Consider the following 18,457-nt stretch of genomic DNA (forward strand, 5'->3'; position numbering starts at 1 on the left):
ATGCCTTGTCCTGTCATGGTGCAGGGCGGGGTGGTGTGTGGCAGCTCTGCACCATCGACCCTTGCCACTGTATGGCATGATTCTCTTTTTCCTTTAGCATGGTGACAGTGCATGCGAGTGTGGGTAGTGTGAGTGAGGGGACAAGTCAGGGGAATGATTGAGAGGGTGTGTTGCAGGGGAGAGAAACTTCTTCTTCCCCTGTCTCTGCATGTGCAGGGGAAGAAAAAGCACAATGTCGTTCAAAACGACACTGTTTCGTGCTTTTTGTTTTTTTGTTATTTGTATGGGGATCTAAAAATTGGTTACAACATCATGCTTCGAATCTTGCTTCGAATGTCAATCTAAAGATTCCTAGTATAAACTAGTTATGTGGTTTGTGTTTCATCATGGATTAAATAATTAATTTTTTAAAAAAAACTCTAAAATAAAATAAAAAAAGAAGATGTTTGTTTATTTTTTTAGTTTTTGATTTTTAACCCATCATGTCATTTTATTTGGTATTTAAACCAAAATGATTTATTATCCCACATTGACAAAACATAATTATACACTAAAGTGCTTCAAATCCCACATGAAAAAAAAAATACATTCTTATAGTATTTATATAGTGAACTATGAAATGAGTTAGTAACCAACTAGAAAATATATAAAAAGAAAGGTCTAGTGTAGGAGAAAAAAACTTTTTTTAAAAAAAGGTCCCTTCTGAATTTTTATCGGATCACCCGAGTTATGGGTTGACTTGGCAGGTCAACTGGTTTACTCCGGGTCAATTACAAACTCAAATTTTGAATGAAATAGACCCACCCAAAGTTGTTGGGTTTGGCCTACTTGCAGAACCCAAGCGTTGGGTTCTGTTCAAAGCATGGCCCAACTTGTTGGGTCTTGGTTAGAAAAAGGTCTAAAAATGTTGGGTTGTAGTGGCAGAAAGGTCTAATTAGGCGCTGGGTCATGGTGAGTGGGAGGCAGGGCCCAACGTTGTTAGGTCCTGCTTCATAAAGGCTCCAACCTTATTGGGTCTTGCTTAAAAAAAGAAATTTCAAATTTCTTGGGTCTCACTTTGCAGCTAGACACGGTCTCAATATAGTTTTTTAAAAAATACATTTTAAAAAACTAATACAAAAACTTCAGAAGAATAATATTTGAAGTAAAGAAAAAAATTTTCAAATTTTCAAATTTCCTGGGTCTCGTTCGCAGCCAGATACATTCTCAATTTATTTTTTAAAAAAATAATAATAGGCCATAACATTGATGTGTCCTGGTCAAAGGCAAGGCCCAACATAGTTGGGTCCTTGTCGAGTCAAGGTCTTGCTGGGAGGTAGGACCCAGGAGGTCAGGACCCCTTAAAGGTAGTTCCTTAAGCGCATCCTGACTCAATTGTGTTGGGTCCTCGAGAAAACAGGACCCAATCGCCTTGAATTTGGCTGTGCAACCAGACCCAATTTCAATATTTTTTTTTTGAAAATAAAATTTTAAAAAACTAATACAAAAATATAAAAAATATATTAATTTGTAATAAAGAAAAAATTTAAATTTTTTAAAATTTCTTGGGTCTCGCTTCACAGCCAGACACAATCTCAATATATTTTAAAAAAACTTTTAAAAAAATAATACAAAAACATAAAAAATATTAATTTAAAATAAAGTAAAAAATAGAAAATTTCAAACCGGGAAAATTGAGAAAAAAATATTTGATGATTTTATATTTTATATGAAAAAATTAAGCAATAATCCATGTGGATATAGGCTAAACATGTTATAAACAATTAAGTTTAAAATATTATTGGAAAAGGTTTCTTATCCCACATTGAAAAGATACTATCTTATTCTTCTAAGTGAAGTATTTAAACAAAAAATAATTTTTATCGCATATGTTTTGGAAAAAACATAGCATCGTTGTTCCAAAATAATATTATATTATAGTATTTATGAATTGTTTTTTAATGAATTTTATTGTTACAAAATTCTCTTATAAAATAAAAATATATAAAGTATATTATGTGGATATAAAAATTATTTAGAGCTCCATCAACTTTAATATTATGAATGTTTTTATTTTGAAAAAAAAAATCAAGAGGAAAAAAAACAAACATGTTTCAATAAGAAAATTCAACTCAACCTCAAATGAAAAAAAAATTCTCACCTATTTATTTCTTCTTTACTGTATGAAAAACAAAAAAAATAATCTTGGGTCCTGTTAGGGGCAAGACCCAACTCTAATGGGTTTAACAAAACGCAACATGGTTGGGTTGTGTTGCAACAACCCAGGAACCCTTTCTGACTTACAAATAGAAAACACAGTCGCAATTCTTGACTAAAAACGCAGGACATGAACGCCCCTAGGGTGTTAGTGTGCCGTCCACAGTATAAATACTCTATGGCTACAATGTCGTTCACATTGTAATGTGTCTGTGTTCACATTGTTGGGTCTTGCTTGGAGGCATGATCCAACAATATTGGTACTTTTTTGAAGTGTTTTGGGTCTGGTTGACAGTGTTGGATCTTGCTAGAAGGTGGACCAAGTGTATTTGGACCATGGTTCAATATAGTGAAAGATGGTAAAATTAAAAATTATTATTGTTATTAGTATCCTTATTGTTATTACTACTATAGGTCCTGTACCCGGCAAGACCTAACACCCAATTGGGTCTTGCACACGTTAAAAGTCAAAGCAATTTTGGGTCCTCCACCTGGCATGACTCAACTCTAATGGTTCCTGCAGGGGGCTGGACCTAACACATAATTTATTTATATATTTAATAATATATATAATTTAAAACTACTATATAAAAAATCTAAAGATAATAAAAAATTGATAAAACTTTGAATCTCATACACTAATGTTATAAAATTAAAATATCTTCTATTACCCAGAATAAAATCTTTGATATAATACCAAAAATTTATAAAGTATATGATGTGAATCAAAAGCTTATTAAGAGCTCCATTAATTTTAATATGACAATATTAGAGAACAAAATTAAAAAAATTCAAAATTTTCAAAGAATTTTTAAAATTATGGGTGAGATGCACCTTTCAAGTCCCAAGTTTTTTAAGTCTAGAAGAGGATGTCAGATCCGAGTTAATATAATAATAATTGATTTTACTCTTAAAATCAAAATCTATGTTTTTTTATAGTAATAATATTTATTGTAAATTTATTATATTTTTCTTAAGTCTCTTTTTGCTTCAATCAGAACATACTTAAAAAGATACTTGATAAGCATGGATCGACAACAAATTTCAACCTTAATGTGTGCATTGTATAGGAGCAAAAGTTCTCTGTTGTATGGGACAACATGACAATTTGAGAGAGAAATGTCAGTTTTAATAACATGACTCATAAGTTGCATGCGGCGTTTATAGTACACAAAACCATTTTCATCAAACATAGTTGCATCCTCTCTTTTTTTTGAAATCGTTTGGAACATTTATTCTTTTCCATACATTGAACCTTTGGATTTGCAGCATTGCATGGGCTTGCATCATAAATTTTGAAACTATTTCATAACAAACAAGATATTGATTCTTGTCAAGTATCTCAGCTGAAATAACAGAGTCAGCATCCCTAGTTGAATGAAATTTGAACTCTGGAGCTAGCCAGACTAATAAATGAGTATGATGCAAGCCTCTTTTTTAGAACTCCACAGCGCAAACATCTAAATAGAAAAAATGCAAGCAAAGAAGTAAAAATGGATGTTTGCAAAAGAAAAAAAAACTTGAAATACAAGAAATGAAATAGAAATACCAGCAATTGTTCTAGATTTGAATGATGAGTATCATTTTTTTTATTGTAAGTATATTATGTGAACAAAAAATTTATTTAAAGCTCCGTCAACTTTAATATGACAATATTAGAATTATAATTTTTCTGAATTCTTTTATTTTGCAAAAAAAATTCAAGAGGAAAAAAAATAAAAATCTTAATTTGAAGTAAAGGAAAAAAATTATTTTTAAAAGCATTTTTGAAATGCAAAAACAAATATGCTTAAATAAAAAAATCTGACCCAACCTCAAATGGAAAAAAAATTCCCATCTATTTATTCCTATTTACTGTATGAAAAGGAAAAAAGAAATTAAAGTCTTGGATACCCAACTCTAATGGGTCCAGTAGTACCCAACGACATTGGGTACTGGTGGAAGCGAGACCCAAAGTTATTGAGTCTTACTGCAGCGACCCAACAACCCTTTTTGATTTACAAATAGAAAAGACAACGCCCTCCACAGTCGCTACAGTGTCGTCCACAATGAGACAGGACCCAACGCTATTGGTATTTTTTGGAAGTATTTTGGGTCTAGCTTGTCAACCAGACCCAACAATGTTGGGTCCGGCTACCAAAGCCAGAACCAGTGTCTTTTGGCAGAGAAAGTCATGTCCCCAACTACAATTCTTAACTAAAAACACAGGAAAAGAACGTCCATCAAGATGCTATAGTGTCATATACAGTAAATTATATCTTGATTTATAGTGTATATACAAAAGAAAATCCCCATACATTTTAATATACAACAAAACAACCAATTAATTATTTTTTAGTACACAATACATAAATGTACAATAAAAATCCACATGTTTTAAAATTTTGTTAAGAGCCGAGGGCATATGACTTCGAAGACAATCAAAGAGCTTAGAAAGAGAGGAATTAGAGGATTCAAAATATGCTATCGTTCGGTGAATGCCACCATCAAATTCCTAAGTGGACCGAAAAACTTCCGATGGAGAGATCTCACGAGTCAAGATAGCGCCAAAGATCAAAGATAGCAACCACTCGCGGCGATTTTCAAACCCCCGATAGCTTTTCTCAATATTGCCCCCAAATTCCAATGCCGTTATAGCCACGCGAAAGCCACGCTCTGTCACAAATTCTCTGACACGTGTAGTCTGACTGCCGAACGTGACAGGTCGAGATTAATGTCAGGATTTATGTGATTAGCTCGCTCTTCTCATCGGTTGGTGTCTGCAACCAAACAAAATGGATGCTTAAAGCCTTAAACAGTTTGTTTTTGTTTTTAAAAATATTTTATTTTTTTATTTTAAATTAATTTTTTTTATTTTTTATATTATTTTGATATATTGATATTAAATATATTTTTTTTAAAAAAATTATTTTAATATATTTTTTTAAAAAACTACTACGCTCACAAATTTTCGTAATTACATTGACTCCACGGTTTTATCTTGAAAATAACAATTACTGCATTCTCACGTCCCCTCTAGATATGAATTAAGAAAATAGTTCGTGTAAAGCCTTAAATTTGATCACCTGCGGCTGCCAGTGCATGCTCGGCTCATGAGGGGTCACGAGCCCGTTTCGAAGGTCTCGTGAGATTCATCGTTTATAAATAAAGGTCAGGCCCCCATGACCGTGCTAGTAATTTTCTATTTCTTGGGTTTTTTATACATTGAGATATTTAAAGGATATTTAAAAATGTAATAATAATAATTTTTTAAAAAAATATATTAAAATAAAATTTTTTATTTTTATAAATTATTTTTAATATTAGTATATAAAATAATCTAAAAATACCAAAAATATTAATTTAAAATTAAAAAAATCAATTTTTTTTCAAAATCTATTTGCAAATAGTTAGATTAGATTAAAAAAATAGGGATATGTTGTTTTTAATTTTCTTCATCTCCGTTATTACATTTACTTGATCCACATGGACCCAGCTAGATGATAGTTGGTAGTCAATCATAATGTCAGAATTCATTGCTTCCGACCAATTAAGAGCTTGAATTCACTAAATAAATTCAGCAGGTGTAATAATTTATCCATATCTTATTGATATACGATTCGCTAACTACCAAAAATAAATATGCCATCACTTCACGCTCCGGAGTTTGAGAAACTGTTTAGGAACACTGTGTAAATTTTGTATTTAAAAAATTTATTTATTTTTATTAAAATTTAATATGATTTGTATGTTTTGGATCGTTTTGATGTGCTGATATCAAAAATAATTTTTTAAAAATAAAAAGATATCATTGACATGCATTTCAGTACGAAAAATTATTTGAAAAACAATCATTACAACATTACTAAACATACTCCAAGTGTGTTTATGGATTTGAATTTGGACACAAGAGTGCATGCAATCGAAGTGTGTTTAATTGCTAAAAAAGCAAAATCAGAATGAATTTTTAAGTTTATAGAAAATATAAAATGACTGATTTTATTGGTTTTGTACGAATAATTGGTCAACCGGTTTATGGTTTTTTATAAATTAGGTGACCAGCTACCATACTAATTTTAGCTTTTTATATATTTTAAAGTGTTTGAACTTTTTTATTATTTATTTTATTTTTATTTTAATTATGTTATAATGCTATTTAATATCTAACCAAGATTATCAATGTATAATGAGCTAAAAAAAAATTCTTCTCATTTTATATTGTATATTTTCAGTGTCGTGTAAAAAAAATAAATTTTTGGGAACCTTTGCAAGATCCACGTACAGTGTTAATTAACCACCATATATTTTCAGGTGGATCTTTGCTTCTTTTCTTTTTCAAAACCAACCAAGAACAGGAATCAATAGTTCCGAAAAAAGCTATTGCCGGATCCAATAAAAAAAAAAGGTGGCATTACCACAATTGTGGGCAGTGGTGGTCCTCCTGGCCATTCAAAGAAGCATAATATCTAGTAGATCTCCATCAAAATCAAAACGATCGGCTCGGCAGGCATTAAGATTTCCAGAGTCGGACCACAAACCAGTAGTCTTGGACCCCACTACGTGAATTATGATGGTGATAATATATAGTTATGCTAGCCACGGAGTAAAACAACAACCAACAACTTGGCTCTGCGTTACAGGCAACTTTCTTGTCATTTTCCTATGAACCCTAGGAAGTGCAGACCGCAACCGGTGTTAGTGGACTTTTTGTCTGTAAGTTCAAATGGCAAATTATACAATGCTTTCCTCTGGAAGCAAAGGCGTTGCTAACCATTTAATGTTTTTATATATATATATATATATATATATATATATATATATAAAATTTAAGTAGTGATAAAAAGTGTGATAATAGTTATTTTTAGATTGAAAATATATTAAAATAATAAATTTTTTATTTTAAAAATATTATTTTTAATATCAGTGCATCAAAATGATTTGAAAATATTAAAAAAATATTAATTTAAAATTAAAAAAAATAAATAAATAATATTTTTAAAACACAAAAATATAAAAAAAAGAGAGAGTGAACAAAACATCACGTTCAATTTCGAAATTCCGCCATGCAAAATAAGAGGAAGTGAACACAAGCAAGACGTGGAGGATAATGGCTGTGAATATCATCTTGCTGCGTCCGGTTTACATGTAGGGATGAAGTGAAGTATCCAAAGCGGTTCATTACGTGGAGTAGCCGGGAGACTTGAAGTTGAATTGAAACTTTTTTATTTATTTAATGGATGGATATTATATCAAAATAGATATAGAGATTTTCAAAAGTAAGCATGGTATGATTAAAATTGTCAATTTAAATGTATATTTGGTATGCAATATGGTGCAGGTGCCTTTTAAAAGTATTTTTTATTTAAAAATATATTAAAATATTAAATAAATAAAAAATAAAGTTTTAAATTAAAAATTAAATTTGTAAAAGATTAAAAGATCGATAGTTTATAATTTGAAAAATATGTTCCAATACAAGAGCTACGAAGGATTACAGAAGCACTATCCACAATATTTATAGTGAAATACCGTTTTCTTTTAGTATTTTGTTCGAGGGTAGAATAAATTTTCAATTTTTGTTACATTTTGCTTTTTTTCCTAAATATTATAATTTTAAAAAATATATTTTTATTTAATTACCTACTGTTTATTTTTAATATAAACAGTACCAATGATACATTTTCTCTATTGATTTCATAAAACCAGCAAAGGAATTCAAATAATCATATCATGTGCATGTATAATTAATTAATCGTAGTAATTCAGCTCATTTGGATCCGTTTAACTGAATTCAATTTAGAGAAGTGAATGAATTTTTATGTTTGAAACCCTTTCGAAAACATTGATCATTTTTTTAAATATATATATTCTTATTTTTTATCAAATATTTAATAAAATATTAATATAATATATATCTATTTATATTTTTTAAAAATATCTATATTTTATGTCATTTAAAAGAAATACAGGGGTCTTTGTAACAAAGGGAAATAATTTTTATAATAAAAATGTTTTTTATAAATTAAGGATAAAATAATCAATATTGCTGAATTCATTTTCACATGCATTTCAAATAATATAATTGAATTTAATTTTGTGGTCTAGCATTTTATTATAAACATAAGTTTTATAATAGACTATCAATTAAATTCAAATTTGTATATGAATTTAATTTAATTTAGCATGTGATTTGTTTATGAATAAGGTATTGGATGACTTGGTGGATTAATTAAGGACCTGACCTTGATTTTGAAAAAAATTAATCATGAATTGATTCAATTGACTTCATTGCAAACTAGAACCCTATCAATCTAGTTAGAATTTAATTTGATTTTATTTTTTTATAATATATATAATTTAAAATAATATTATTTTAAATTAATCCTAATTAATCTATTTAATAAATATCCTAAGTTTTAAACCGAGTTATGAATTAAACCAGGTTTAATGAAACTGCAATTAACCCAATAAAAAAAGTGATACTGTGTTACTGTCAAAGAAAATGAAAAACCTTTATGAGATTCGTGAGGCGTGGTTAACAAAAACTTCATAGCATTATTCCATAATTTTGTCCTTTCTATATTTTAAAAAATTATTTTTTTATTTTAAATTAATATTTTTTAGTATTTTCAAATTATTTTAATATATTTATATTAAAAATAATTTTTAAAAAATAAAAAATATTATTTTAATATATTTTCAAATAAAAAATATTTTAAAAAATAATATTAAAAATACTAGGGGTAAGCAAAAAACAAAAAACAGATTAAATCAAGAAAATAAAAAAACCAAAAATATCTAATCATAAAAAAAATCAATTAAAATTTTTTAAAAATTAATCAGTTCGTTTAAATTTTATAAACTTAAAATTAAAAAAATCAAACTAAACCCAAACAAAAAAAATTAAATCAAATACACCAAACCAATCAATTTAAACCAATTTTTTTTTCTCAAAATAACCAAACCAAATAAAAAATAATAATCACCCCTAAAATTACTACGTTATGTTGAGGAGTATCGGTGTCAGAAAATGATAAATAAATACCGACTAATTTATTTCTCATTTCACCACTTACTTTCAAAAGTATAAAAGGGAAAAAACAAAATAAAAGGAAACAATTTGGCGAGATTTTCCCCCACCCCCCCCCCCCCCCCCACTCTCTCTCTCTCTTCGCTTCTTTGCAGAGCGTCTCCTCAATCATTCAACCCTCTATGTAATGCCACAGAATCCGTGCTTCTAACCAACGAATATCTCTCCAATCAGCCGACCTTCTCAATTTCTGGCTTCTGTACATATAAAAATCTCCGCCAAGACCTTAGTCAATGCCTTGTAGCTCCAATGGCGACCTTTAATTTTAGATTTTTTTTCAAGCTGACAGTTACAGTCTAGCTTTTAACCTAGAGGTTGTCGACTTGTCAATTACTGTAGCTCTTATAAGTAATTTTAAAAAATAGAGCTCCGTTCGTCGAATTTTGAGCTCTACTAATTCGTCGAAATAATTTTTTCTCTGTTTTCGGAGTTTTGAAGATTCAGAATATTGGTGTAAGGCAGTTTATTTTTTAGATCTTACTGTTTATAGCTTACAACTTTGAACTGAACAAAATTAATTCTATTTGTTTTCATGTATTACATTTTATCTTCATTTTTGTTATTTTATTCTATGTTAGATTAGGTTACACGAGGGAGTATTTCTGCTAAGTATTCAAGTGCTTTCACCTAATTATGTTTTCATTTTTAAGGCAATTTTAACCGTTTATTATAGAATTTTTTTGATGCTAAACTAATTAGTGGACTAGGATCTGATTGATTTTCTTTGTTTTTGGTGTCTGCTCGTAAATAGTGGCTGACACGGAGTATAAATTCTGGAGTGTCTAAAAGGAATTTTGTTTTACCCAATCTCCAAAAATTGGCTACGATGTTTTCAAAATTTCCTGCTCGATTAATGCTATGGTAGCATATGAGATGCTAATGTGGAGTAGGAAGAAGAAAACTGCAAGTAACAGTAGAATAATGGGTTAGCATTTGAAGTTGGAACGGATATTAGAGTTTAGGGTTTGTAGAAAGCTTCTAACTTCAATAATTTATTGGTAGCATGTCTCCTAAAGCGGCTAACAAAATCCATACTTGCCCATTATGCTAGTAGTTAGAAAATCCTCAATCCTGATTCTTACAACGAAAAGATAATCGGTGTAGATTTTTGGTGCAATGCAGTACTATAGTTGTGTTTGGGTTCCGAGTTTTTGTGTAACGAGAATGATTAGTTATGAAATATGGTGCACAGGCCAAAGAATGGAGCTACTAGCATATGAATTTATATATTTGTTAATATTTGAAAGATTGTGAACTTAAGCTTGTGCTTGTGAAATCTCTTAACTTGGTGATCTCTCCACTTGCCAAATATAGTTGAATTTGACAAATATTGTTGAATCAAGGAACATCAAGATTATATTATTTGTCCTGATTGTGAGAGGAAACTTAAAATCTGAAAGCAAGCATTTTAAGTATTATTTCAGTTTGCACTGTTAAAACTTTGTTGATTGATATTTCCAATCAAGATCACATTTTAGCTTGTGGTTTCTTATATATTTTTCTAATTCCCAGGTCCGAATTGCCTAAATATATGACCCCGACAGAAGTAGAAGCTCTTATTTTCACCTTAGTAAATTATATGACCTTAGCAGCAGTGAGCTAGTCAAAGAGATGCTGTCAACTTGCAATTAGCTGGAATGAAGACCTTACAGGTTTGTTGCATAACATGTATGTGTCTCGGTTCGTGTATGTGTGCGCATGCTAGAAATCCCCACCTCCTCTCCCTTTTCTTGTTTGTTCTATTTCCTGACAAATGTTTTCTCTTAAGTCACGTTATTTTGTAGTCATTCTTCTAGGATAGTGAAAAACTGAAACTTCTAAGGTTACTATATGCTCTAAACACCACACCCCTGCCCCTTTCTGTTGCACCCTTTTGCACAACAAGCACACACACACCCAGCCATTTCAAATGCTCATCTCTTCTATCATCTTTGTGTTGTTTGTGCAGTTGAGACCCGAACTTGTCTTCTCCACACATCCATATGCCTTTTATTTTCATTTTTTGCTATGATCTTTGGCTGCAGCTACTGAATAGTGATGCATTGATCATGCTTTCGATTCATCATGCTGCAAGCCTCTTTACTAATATATTCTAACTTGGCCAAGTCAATTGGTGATGATGTGGTGCATTCCCACCTCTGCTTTTTACTCATCACCACCCAGATTATAAGATGGTTTTATAGATACCACTACACTTAACCATATGCTAGATGAATTTATTTGACTTGATGATAAGCCTTGTCGTTTGGAAAAAGAAAGGAGGATAGTTGGCAAGCAGTGGATTTAGGGGGTGTTTAGGACAGTGACAATGGTTGCTTTTCAAAGTATTTTTTGCTTGAAAATGTATCAAAATTATATTTTTTTATTTTTTAAAATTCATTTTTGACATTAGCACATTAAAACAATTAAAAAACATAAAAAATGAATAAACTTGAAGCAAAAAAAAATCAAAACTTTTGAAAACTCTGGCTGAAATGATGTCCCAAACACCCTCTTACTAGTTCCTGAATCCAAGTTCAGGGACTCAGTTTAGAAGTTACACATTGAAGGACTGTTCGTGGCCCTTCATTCCTCATGTAATTTTTGGCACTTAAAAAACTATTACATAAATAATTTGTTTGTAAAAAATTTGACAAGAATTTTCCTTTTGATTTCAGAGTGCACAAGAACAGTCCTCCACCCAAGTTTCGCAGGATTCCCAAAGTGAGCAGCAGAATAATCACAATATAGAGCCGCCAGTAGCAGACTCTGGTTCAAAATCTGCCTCAAGCAATGATAGCAGAAAGGTTTCACGCCAAGATATTGAACTTGTAAGACAACACAATCCTGTTTAAGGTTTTTTTAATTAATTATTATTATTATTTTCGTTACTTTTTTCTTATACAGGATCTGTTCGTAAGAGAAGCTTAACTAATATGTCCTGCCGTTGATCATATCTATTATGGGCATTGCAGGTCCAAAATTTAATAGAACGGTGCCTACAACTGTATATGAATAGAGATGAGGTTGTTAAAACCCTCTTGACTCGTGCAAGAATAGACCCTGGGTTTACAACACTAGGTAGGGTTTTCTTAAATTTTCATTTTTCCAGTCTGTCTTTGCTGTCAACAAGTTGTTGCTTATTCAAAGTCTTCTTCCCGCATGGATTGTATCATTTATTTTCAATTGAATATGAGTAGAGTAATTATGAAACATGTTATCATAGATATTTTCCTTTGAACAGATTAATATTACAGTAACCTGATTTTCTTGTTCAGCATTCAAACTAGAAATCTAGCCTAATATTTCCTTCATAATTTCTTGATTTCGCAGTATGGCAGAAGCTGGAAGAAGAAAATGCTGATTTCTTCAGGGCCTATTACATTAGGCTGAAATTGAAGAAACAGATCCTCTTGTTTAATTATTTACTTGAGCATCAATATCATCTAATGAAGTATCCAGTAGCTCCGAAAGTTCCTTTGGCTCCCATACAAAACGGGATTCACCCCATGCCTGGTAAGTTCTAATTCTCTAATGGAATGATTGCGGAAAACACTAAGCATTTCTTTATTTTTGAAAAAGAGAAATAATGAAACTTCAAAAACTCTTTTCTTTAATTCCAACTTTTATATTGATTACTAAGTTTTATCTCCATTGTAAAGAAACCATACACCATTGATATTTAGTACTTCTTTTATTTTATTAACTTCCTTGAAAAATACCTCTCGCCTGTAGGATGTTTTTATGCACCAATTGTTGTTAATATCATCAGGCTAGTAATTTTATTTTTAAGCGGGATATTAGTAAAGTGTTAGCGTCTCATTTGACTTTTCTGTTATTGTTTTCTCTTGAGGCTTCTAACTGAACTATATTTTCCATTATTTTGTTTGCAAGTTATCCTAGATATCGAAAATGTGGTTCTTTTATCATTTTCTGCAATGCAAGTTCAATGGTGCCAAAAGGTTTGATGACAGAATAAGGCATTTTTTTACGATAATATTATATCTATTATTCAACATCTCTGTTTTGCAGTGCAGTTAACAATCTACCCATGGGATACCCTGTCCTGCAACAACCCCCCATGGCTACTCCTGGTCAACCTCATCTTGATTCAATGGGCTGTGGAGTATCAAGCTGTCATGTGGTTAATGGAGTCCCTGCACCAGGAAATTTTCATCCTATTCGGATGAATTCTGGAAATGAGTGAGAACTTTTCTATCCTCACTTTATTATTGTTAAATTGTCTACTTAATGAACAAAAATTACCTTTGTCAAGGCTCTTTTTCATTTTCAATGCTACCTACCTAGACATGTGAACATGGTTTATATGCCTTACCATGTGCATGCAAATGTATGTGCTTTGAATTAACAGTCACTTCTAACTGCTGAATGAGATAGTTGCTTTTTTCTAGCATGTTGAACACTTATAATTATGGTAATGTGTCCAACACATATGATTATGCTACATTGCATGGACTATTAAAACAGTTCATCTGAGTGAATGCACATTGGTATCGAACACTTGATCATTTTTTGGTCTTCTGAAAGTGGTAGTAATTTATGTAATGGTATGTACATCAGTGATGTTGGAAAATTCTAAATCCAGTTAATTATGTTCTCCCTGCTTTGGTATTGGTTATTAGTTTTTTCTTCACAAAAGAAAAAGAAAAAAGACCAGCTAATTGCTGCTGCCTTGTCCTTGTAGTATGGTGATGGAAAACAGTGCAACTGACACAACTCATGTAGTGCCGCCAAGCAGTACCATTTCATCCCTGTCTGAGATGCCTGTGAGCCCTACATCAGTGGCGTCTAGTGGCCATTTTCCATTTACTGCATCTGACATGGCAGGAATGGGGGTAGACACAGCATTAGACACAACATTTACATCTGATGTGGCAAGCTCAGTAGGATTGCAGCTTGGACCAGATGGTGGGGCTGGGAATTCCAGATCATTGGATCAGATTCAATGGAATTTCAGCCTTTCTGATCTAACGGCAGATTTGTCAAACTTGGGAGGTAAGTTTTAAATCTTTTTAGCAATGGGATAATGGCATTGCCATTATTTTTCGAGTTTTTTTTTTTCAATAAAGTACATGAAATTTATTTTTTCTCAATTCAATACACTAACCTTTTGGATCGTGCTAATTTAGTGCTTCCATCAAATGCATGTTAGTATCTCTGTTAGCTGATGATGTGGTGGTTTGAAGTTTACCGGCTAACATCATGGCATGGGTTTTGTTTTAGGGAAGTTTTCCTCCTAGACAATATAAAAATCAATAAAAAAATTACTTTCTAATAAACATCAAAACCTTTTACTCAACGAGTTCGCAAAATAATTTTTCAATAAAAATATTAATACAACAACAATAATTAAAAATCGTCATTAATTTTTTTTTTGGTGGTAATAATAATTTTCATTCCTAAAAGATACTTTACATGTCTTGAAATATTTGTTTTATAATCAAATGAGTAAAAGGTTGTAATCCTTATTGGAAATGTTTTTATTTTTTAACAAAAATGTATTGAAGGAACTTTCCCTCCGAGAAACCCTTTCATGGTATGAATTGGTAAAATTAATTTTTTTAGAAGTCTCGAAACATTATTAGTATAATCAAATGAGTGAATGGTTGTGATTTTTATTTTTAAACGGTAACATATTGAAAACTTTAGTCTATCAATGATTAAAAATTCTATTATTATTACTATTTTTAGTTGCTATATTATTTAAGAGGGAATTTTGCCTCTTAAAAACTCCTTTATGATGTTGATTGGTCAAAGTCAAACCATCACATCATCAAATAATGAATGTATTAATGAGGATTTAATAGAAGTACTTGATTGGCACAATGAAAAAAAAGTTGGTATATTGAAGTAAGAAAAATGAACGTCCATATACTTGCTTGATTGATAAAACACAAAAGCTGGTACATGGAATACAGCTAGTGCAATTGTTTCTTTTGTAACTGATCGTATGCGTTTGGTTAATACAACAGCAAAAATCAAACCGGCCTACCTGCATATGGTTAAATGCATTGGAAATTTATGTTGTTATTTGGGAAAGATGAAAGTGTAAGTGAACCATCATGGAGTATTGGAAGTTTATATTGTTAGAAAAGGCTCCTCTAGAAAGATATGATCATTCTGAAATTGTCTGATGCCTAATTGTTCATGTTTCGCCATGTTACTGGTTTTTGTAGGATGCTTTAAGATGCATGCTTTGCTAGAAATATTGTGAGGCAAGTAAAAGAACGAGTTCTGCAACTGCAATCTCTCCCATTTCCTCTCTGCTTTGAAGAAACATTTTAATGTTCTGATTTGCTTGGGACTAATGTTTGTAGACTGTATAAATTTGTTAGGATAAATTCAGCACCTTTATATTTTATGTCCATGGAGATGTTTTACCCTGATGCTATATCATAGCAAATTTTGAAGATATCTTAACATTAAGCAAACTTCAGTGCTTTGCTTATTCGTTTCTTCAGGTCTTTTGATTAAATGTGTTACCTTGGAACTGTTTGCAGATTTAGGAGCTCTAGGAAACTATCCCGGTTCCCCCTTTCTGCCATCTGATTCAGAAATTTTGCTTGATTCTCCAGAGAATGAGGACATAGGTAAAGGGCATTGCATCTTTTATATTATCATCTTTTTGTTGATTCTCTTCTTTAACAGTTTGATGGTGGTCACATAGAAAATCATTAATCTTTTCTAGATGTCTCTATGTGCAAGCGAAATAAATAGAAGATTGGATAGATTCTTAGGAAACTCCACCTTACACATTTAGAAAGATAACTTTTCTCTACCGTGGAATCAGATTGTGTTGCTTAAGACTGGCTTTAATTTTGTCACGACTGGTGTGCTCATGATATATCATTATCAATTCTCAACAACCACCACAAAGCATCAATCCAAGAGTAGTTAGTGTCGGCTATATGGATGCTTTTGCATCATTCAGCTTGATTATTAGCAATTCTCAGGAAAAAAAAAGAGATAGTTTCGATTATTTGGGCAATGCAGTACTTCCCAGAAATCACTTCAAGATCCTGTAAAATCATTCTATTTATTTCCCTCATTTGAAAGTCTGTTTACCTCTGTTTTTGACAAGCGATGCTGATAGATTTATCCTGCAACAGTTGAGGAGTTTTTTGTCGACTCTGTCCCAGGGCCACCATCCCAGTCAGATGAAGAGAGGTCCTAGTGTGAGGTTAGGCCCATCCTTGTTCTCTTTGAAATTGTCAGAATAGAGAGAAATTAGATGAATAAAATTAAGTGTTTGTCATCTATTTTTTAGGATTTAGTTTGTCATTATCAACAAGTTTGAACAAATTAGAAGTGTTCCAGTAATGTAGTCTTGATGGTATTAGTATGCTAATAGGGGAGAGTAATGTCAATAGTAGTTGTAATTCTCAGCTCAGAAATAAAGAAGGCAAATTGCAACTTCCTACACCCTTCTCCCTTTTGTTGTTTAAATTGAACTCTTAAACGGAAAGCTTGAGAGCATAATTTGTAACATTTATTTAAACTAATTGGGGTGTCATAATCACCTTGACCTTGGATTGATCAATCTTGTGAACTTCTTTTGTTGGATGTAAGAACTTGATCGATTTAGTTCGTACATATATATTTTTTAATTTTTTTAATTTAAAATTTATTTTTGACACTAGTATATCATTAAAAAAATAGTTTGAAATAAAAAAAATTAAAAATTTCAATTTTTTTTTTTAAAACGTTTCTAAAGAAACAAACAAGATTTTAATCTTTGGACTAGTGACTCAAGACTGAGTACGGAGTCCCAGCAAGGAAAATATACGTGTTTTGCATCTCCTTTCTTACAAGGATGGCGGCTCGTCTTTTTCCAGGGTTGGTAATCTTCAAGCTAAAATAGGTTTGGGGCGCTGGAGGGCTTTCTACAGGGAGCATTAATAAGCAGGTGGCTAGTTTCTGGTGGGGAAAAAATTGACGTGATCCTTGGCAAGTGGAGTTTACGAGCGTAATTCCCCCGCGTCTCTGGTCCCATGACCGTTCATTCAAGTTGCTAATTACCGAGTAACATTATTTCAAAATAGGTAGGTTTGCCCCGAACGCGCTAATGTTGAATGGAGCCTGAACCCCCCCCCCCCCCCCCCAGCCCATCTTTTTTATATAGAAAAATGATAATCACGTTTAATTTTGTAAATATTTTTCTATACAACGAAATCAGCCTGCACATTTTCTCGTTTTTTAACTTAAAAATATATTAAAATAATATTTTTTTATTTTTAAAAATTATTTTTGATATCAATATATTAATTTAAAGAAAAAAATAAAAAAATTTAAAGTTTTGTAAAATATAAAAATAAACAGCCCTAACAGAGTACCTTTCAGCCCTTCCATTCAAGCTGCTAATTAATTACCAAGTAAATTATCTTGGAATCACTGGATGGGTTTCGTTCAAAGAGCACCACAAGCACAGAAATGAAGTCGGCATGAATCTTCCAAACATTTATTTTTTTCCTTGAGATGCCCTTCTCCTGCCACTACATTATATAACTCGATACAATGAATAAGGAATTTGCATGTGGCTAATAAAAAAATAAAAAAATAATAGGAGACGACTTCAAACCAGATAGCAGAGAAGATCGAAAAAACAAATCTCATGCAGAGTCAACCCGCCTACCTTTGTAAAATATATACTTCGAGAAAAGGAATACACCCCACTTGTCTGTCCCTTTAGGAACCAGTGAGCTCCACCAATATTATTATTATTATTATTATTATTGCCTTTTTATTTGTTATACTTACCCACTTTGAGAAGCTTTTACTAGTCCTGCGATATGATTTCCAGGTTGACCTCCTCGGATGGTCGAAGAGGTTAAGATAACCTACCTCACCATATATATATATATATACACTAGTTACATTCGCCGCGAGAGTCATATTTTTTTACATAAAAAATATAAAACAAAACTAAGATTTAAAAGTATTAGGTGTTATAAAAGTTTGATAATTAAATAGAAAGAAATTTAACATCAACAAACTAAACTAAACGAAAAAAATTAATTAAAAAAATTCAGGTTAACTCATCAAACCCGGGATTCATATCATGAAAGTATGATAACTAAATAAAAAAATTTAACATTAACAAACTAAATCAAAAAAAAAATTCATTAAAAAAATTAAAAACAAAAAGAAGAAGAAGACAGTTAAATAATAATAATAATAATAATAATAATAATA

The 18,457-nt window shown here is 31.2% G+C and overlaps 1 protein-coding gene across 3 annotated transcripts; it reads left to right on the forward strand.

Moving 5' to 3' along the window:
* The first annotated feature begins 9,304 nt into the window (after positions 1–9,304).
* Positions 9,305–16,687, forward strand: LOC133691063 (uncharacterized). Of its 3 annotated transcripts, none has more exons than XM_062111386.1 (9): positions 9,305–9,718; positions 10,778–10,917; positions 11,923–12,075; positions 12,220–12,325; positions 12,578–12,760; positions 13,282–13,447; positions 13,950–14,260; positions 15,766–15,855; positions 16,375–16,687. In XM_062111386.1, the coding sequence occupies exons 2-9, from the start codon at positions 10,903–10,905 to the stop codon at positions 16,437–16,439; spliced, it is 1,089 nt and encodes a 362-aa protein (XP_061967370.1). In that variant the 5' UTR covers positions 9,305–9,718; positions 10,778–10,902; the 3' UTR covers positions 16,440–16,687. The 3 variants fall into 3 exon arrangements, with proteins under 3 accessions (XP_061967370.1, XP_061967371.1, XP_061967372.1); XM_062111387.1 differs by having other exon boundaries at positions 9,305–9,579; XM_062111388.1 differs by lacking the exon at positions 9,305–9,718 and having other exon boundaries at positions 9,744–10,933.
* The last annotated feature ends 1,770 nt before the right edge of the window (positions 16,688–18,457 follow it).

Source organism: Populus nigra, chromosome 4 (assembly GCF_951802175.1).
Source record: "Populus nigra chromosome 4, ddPopNigr1.1, whole genome shotgun sequence".
Classification (NCBI taxonomy): Eukaryota; Viridiplantae; Streptophyta; class Magnoliopsida; order Malpighiales; family Salicaceae; genus Populus; species Populus nigra.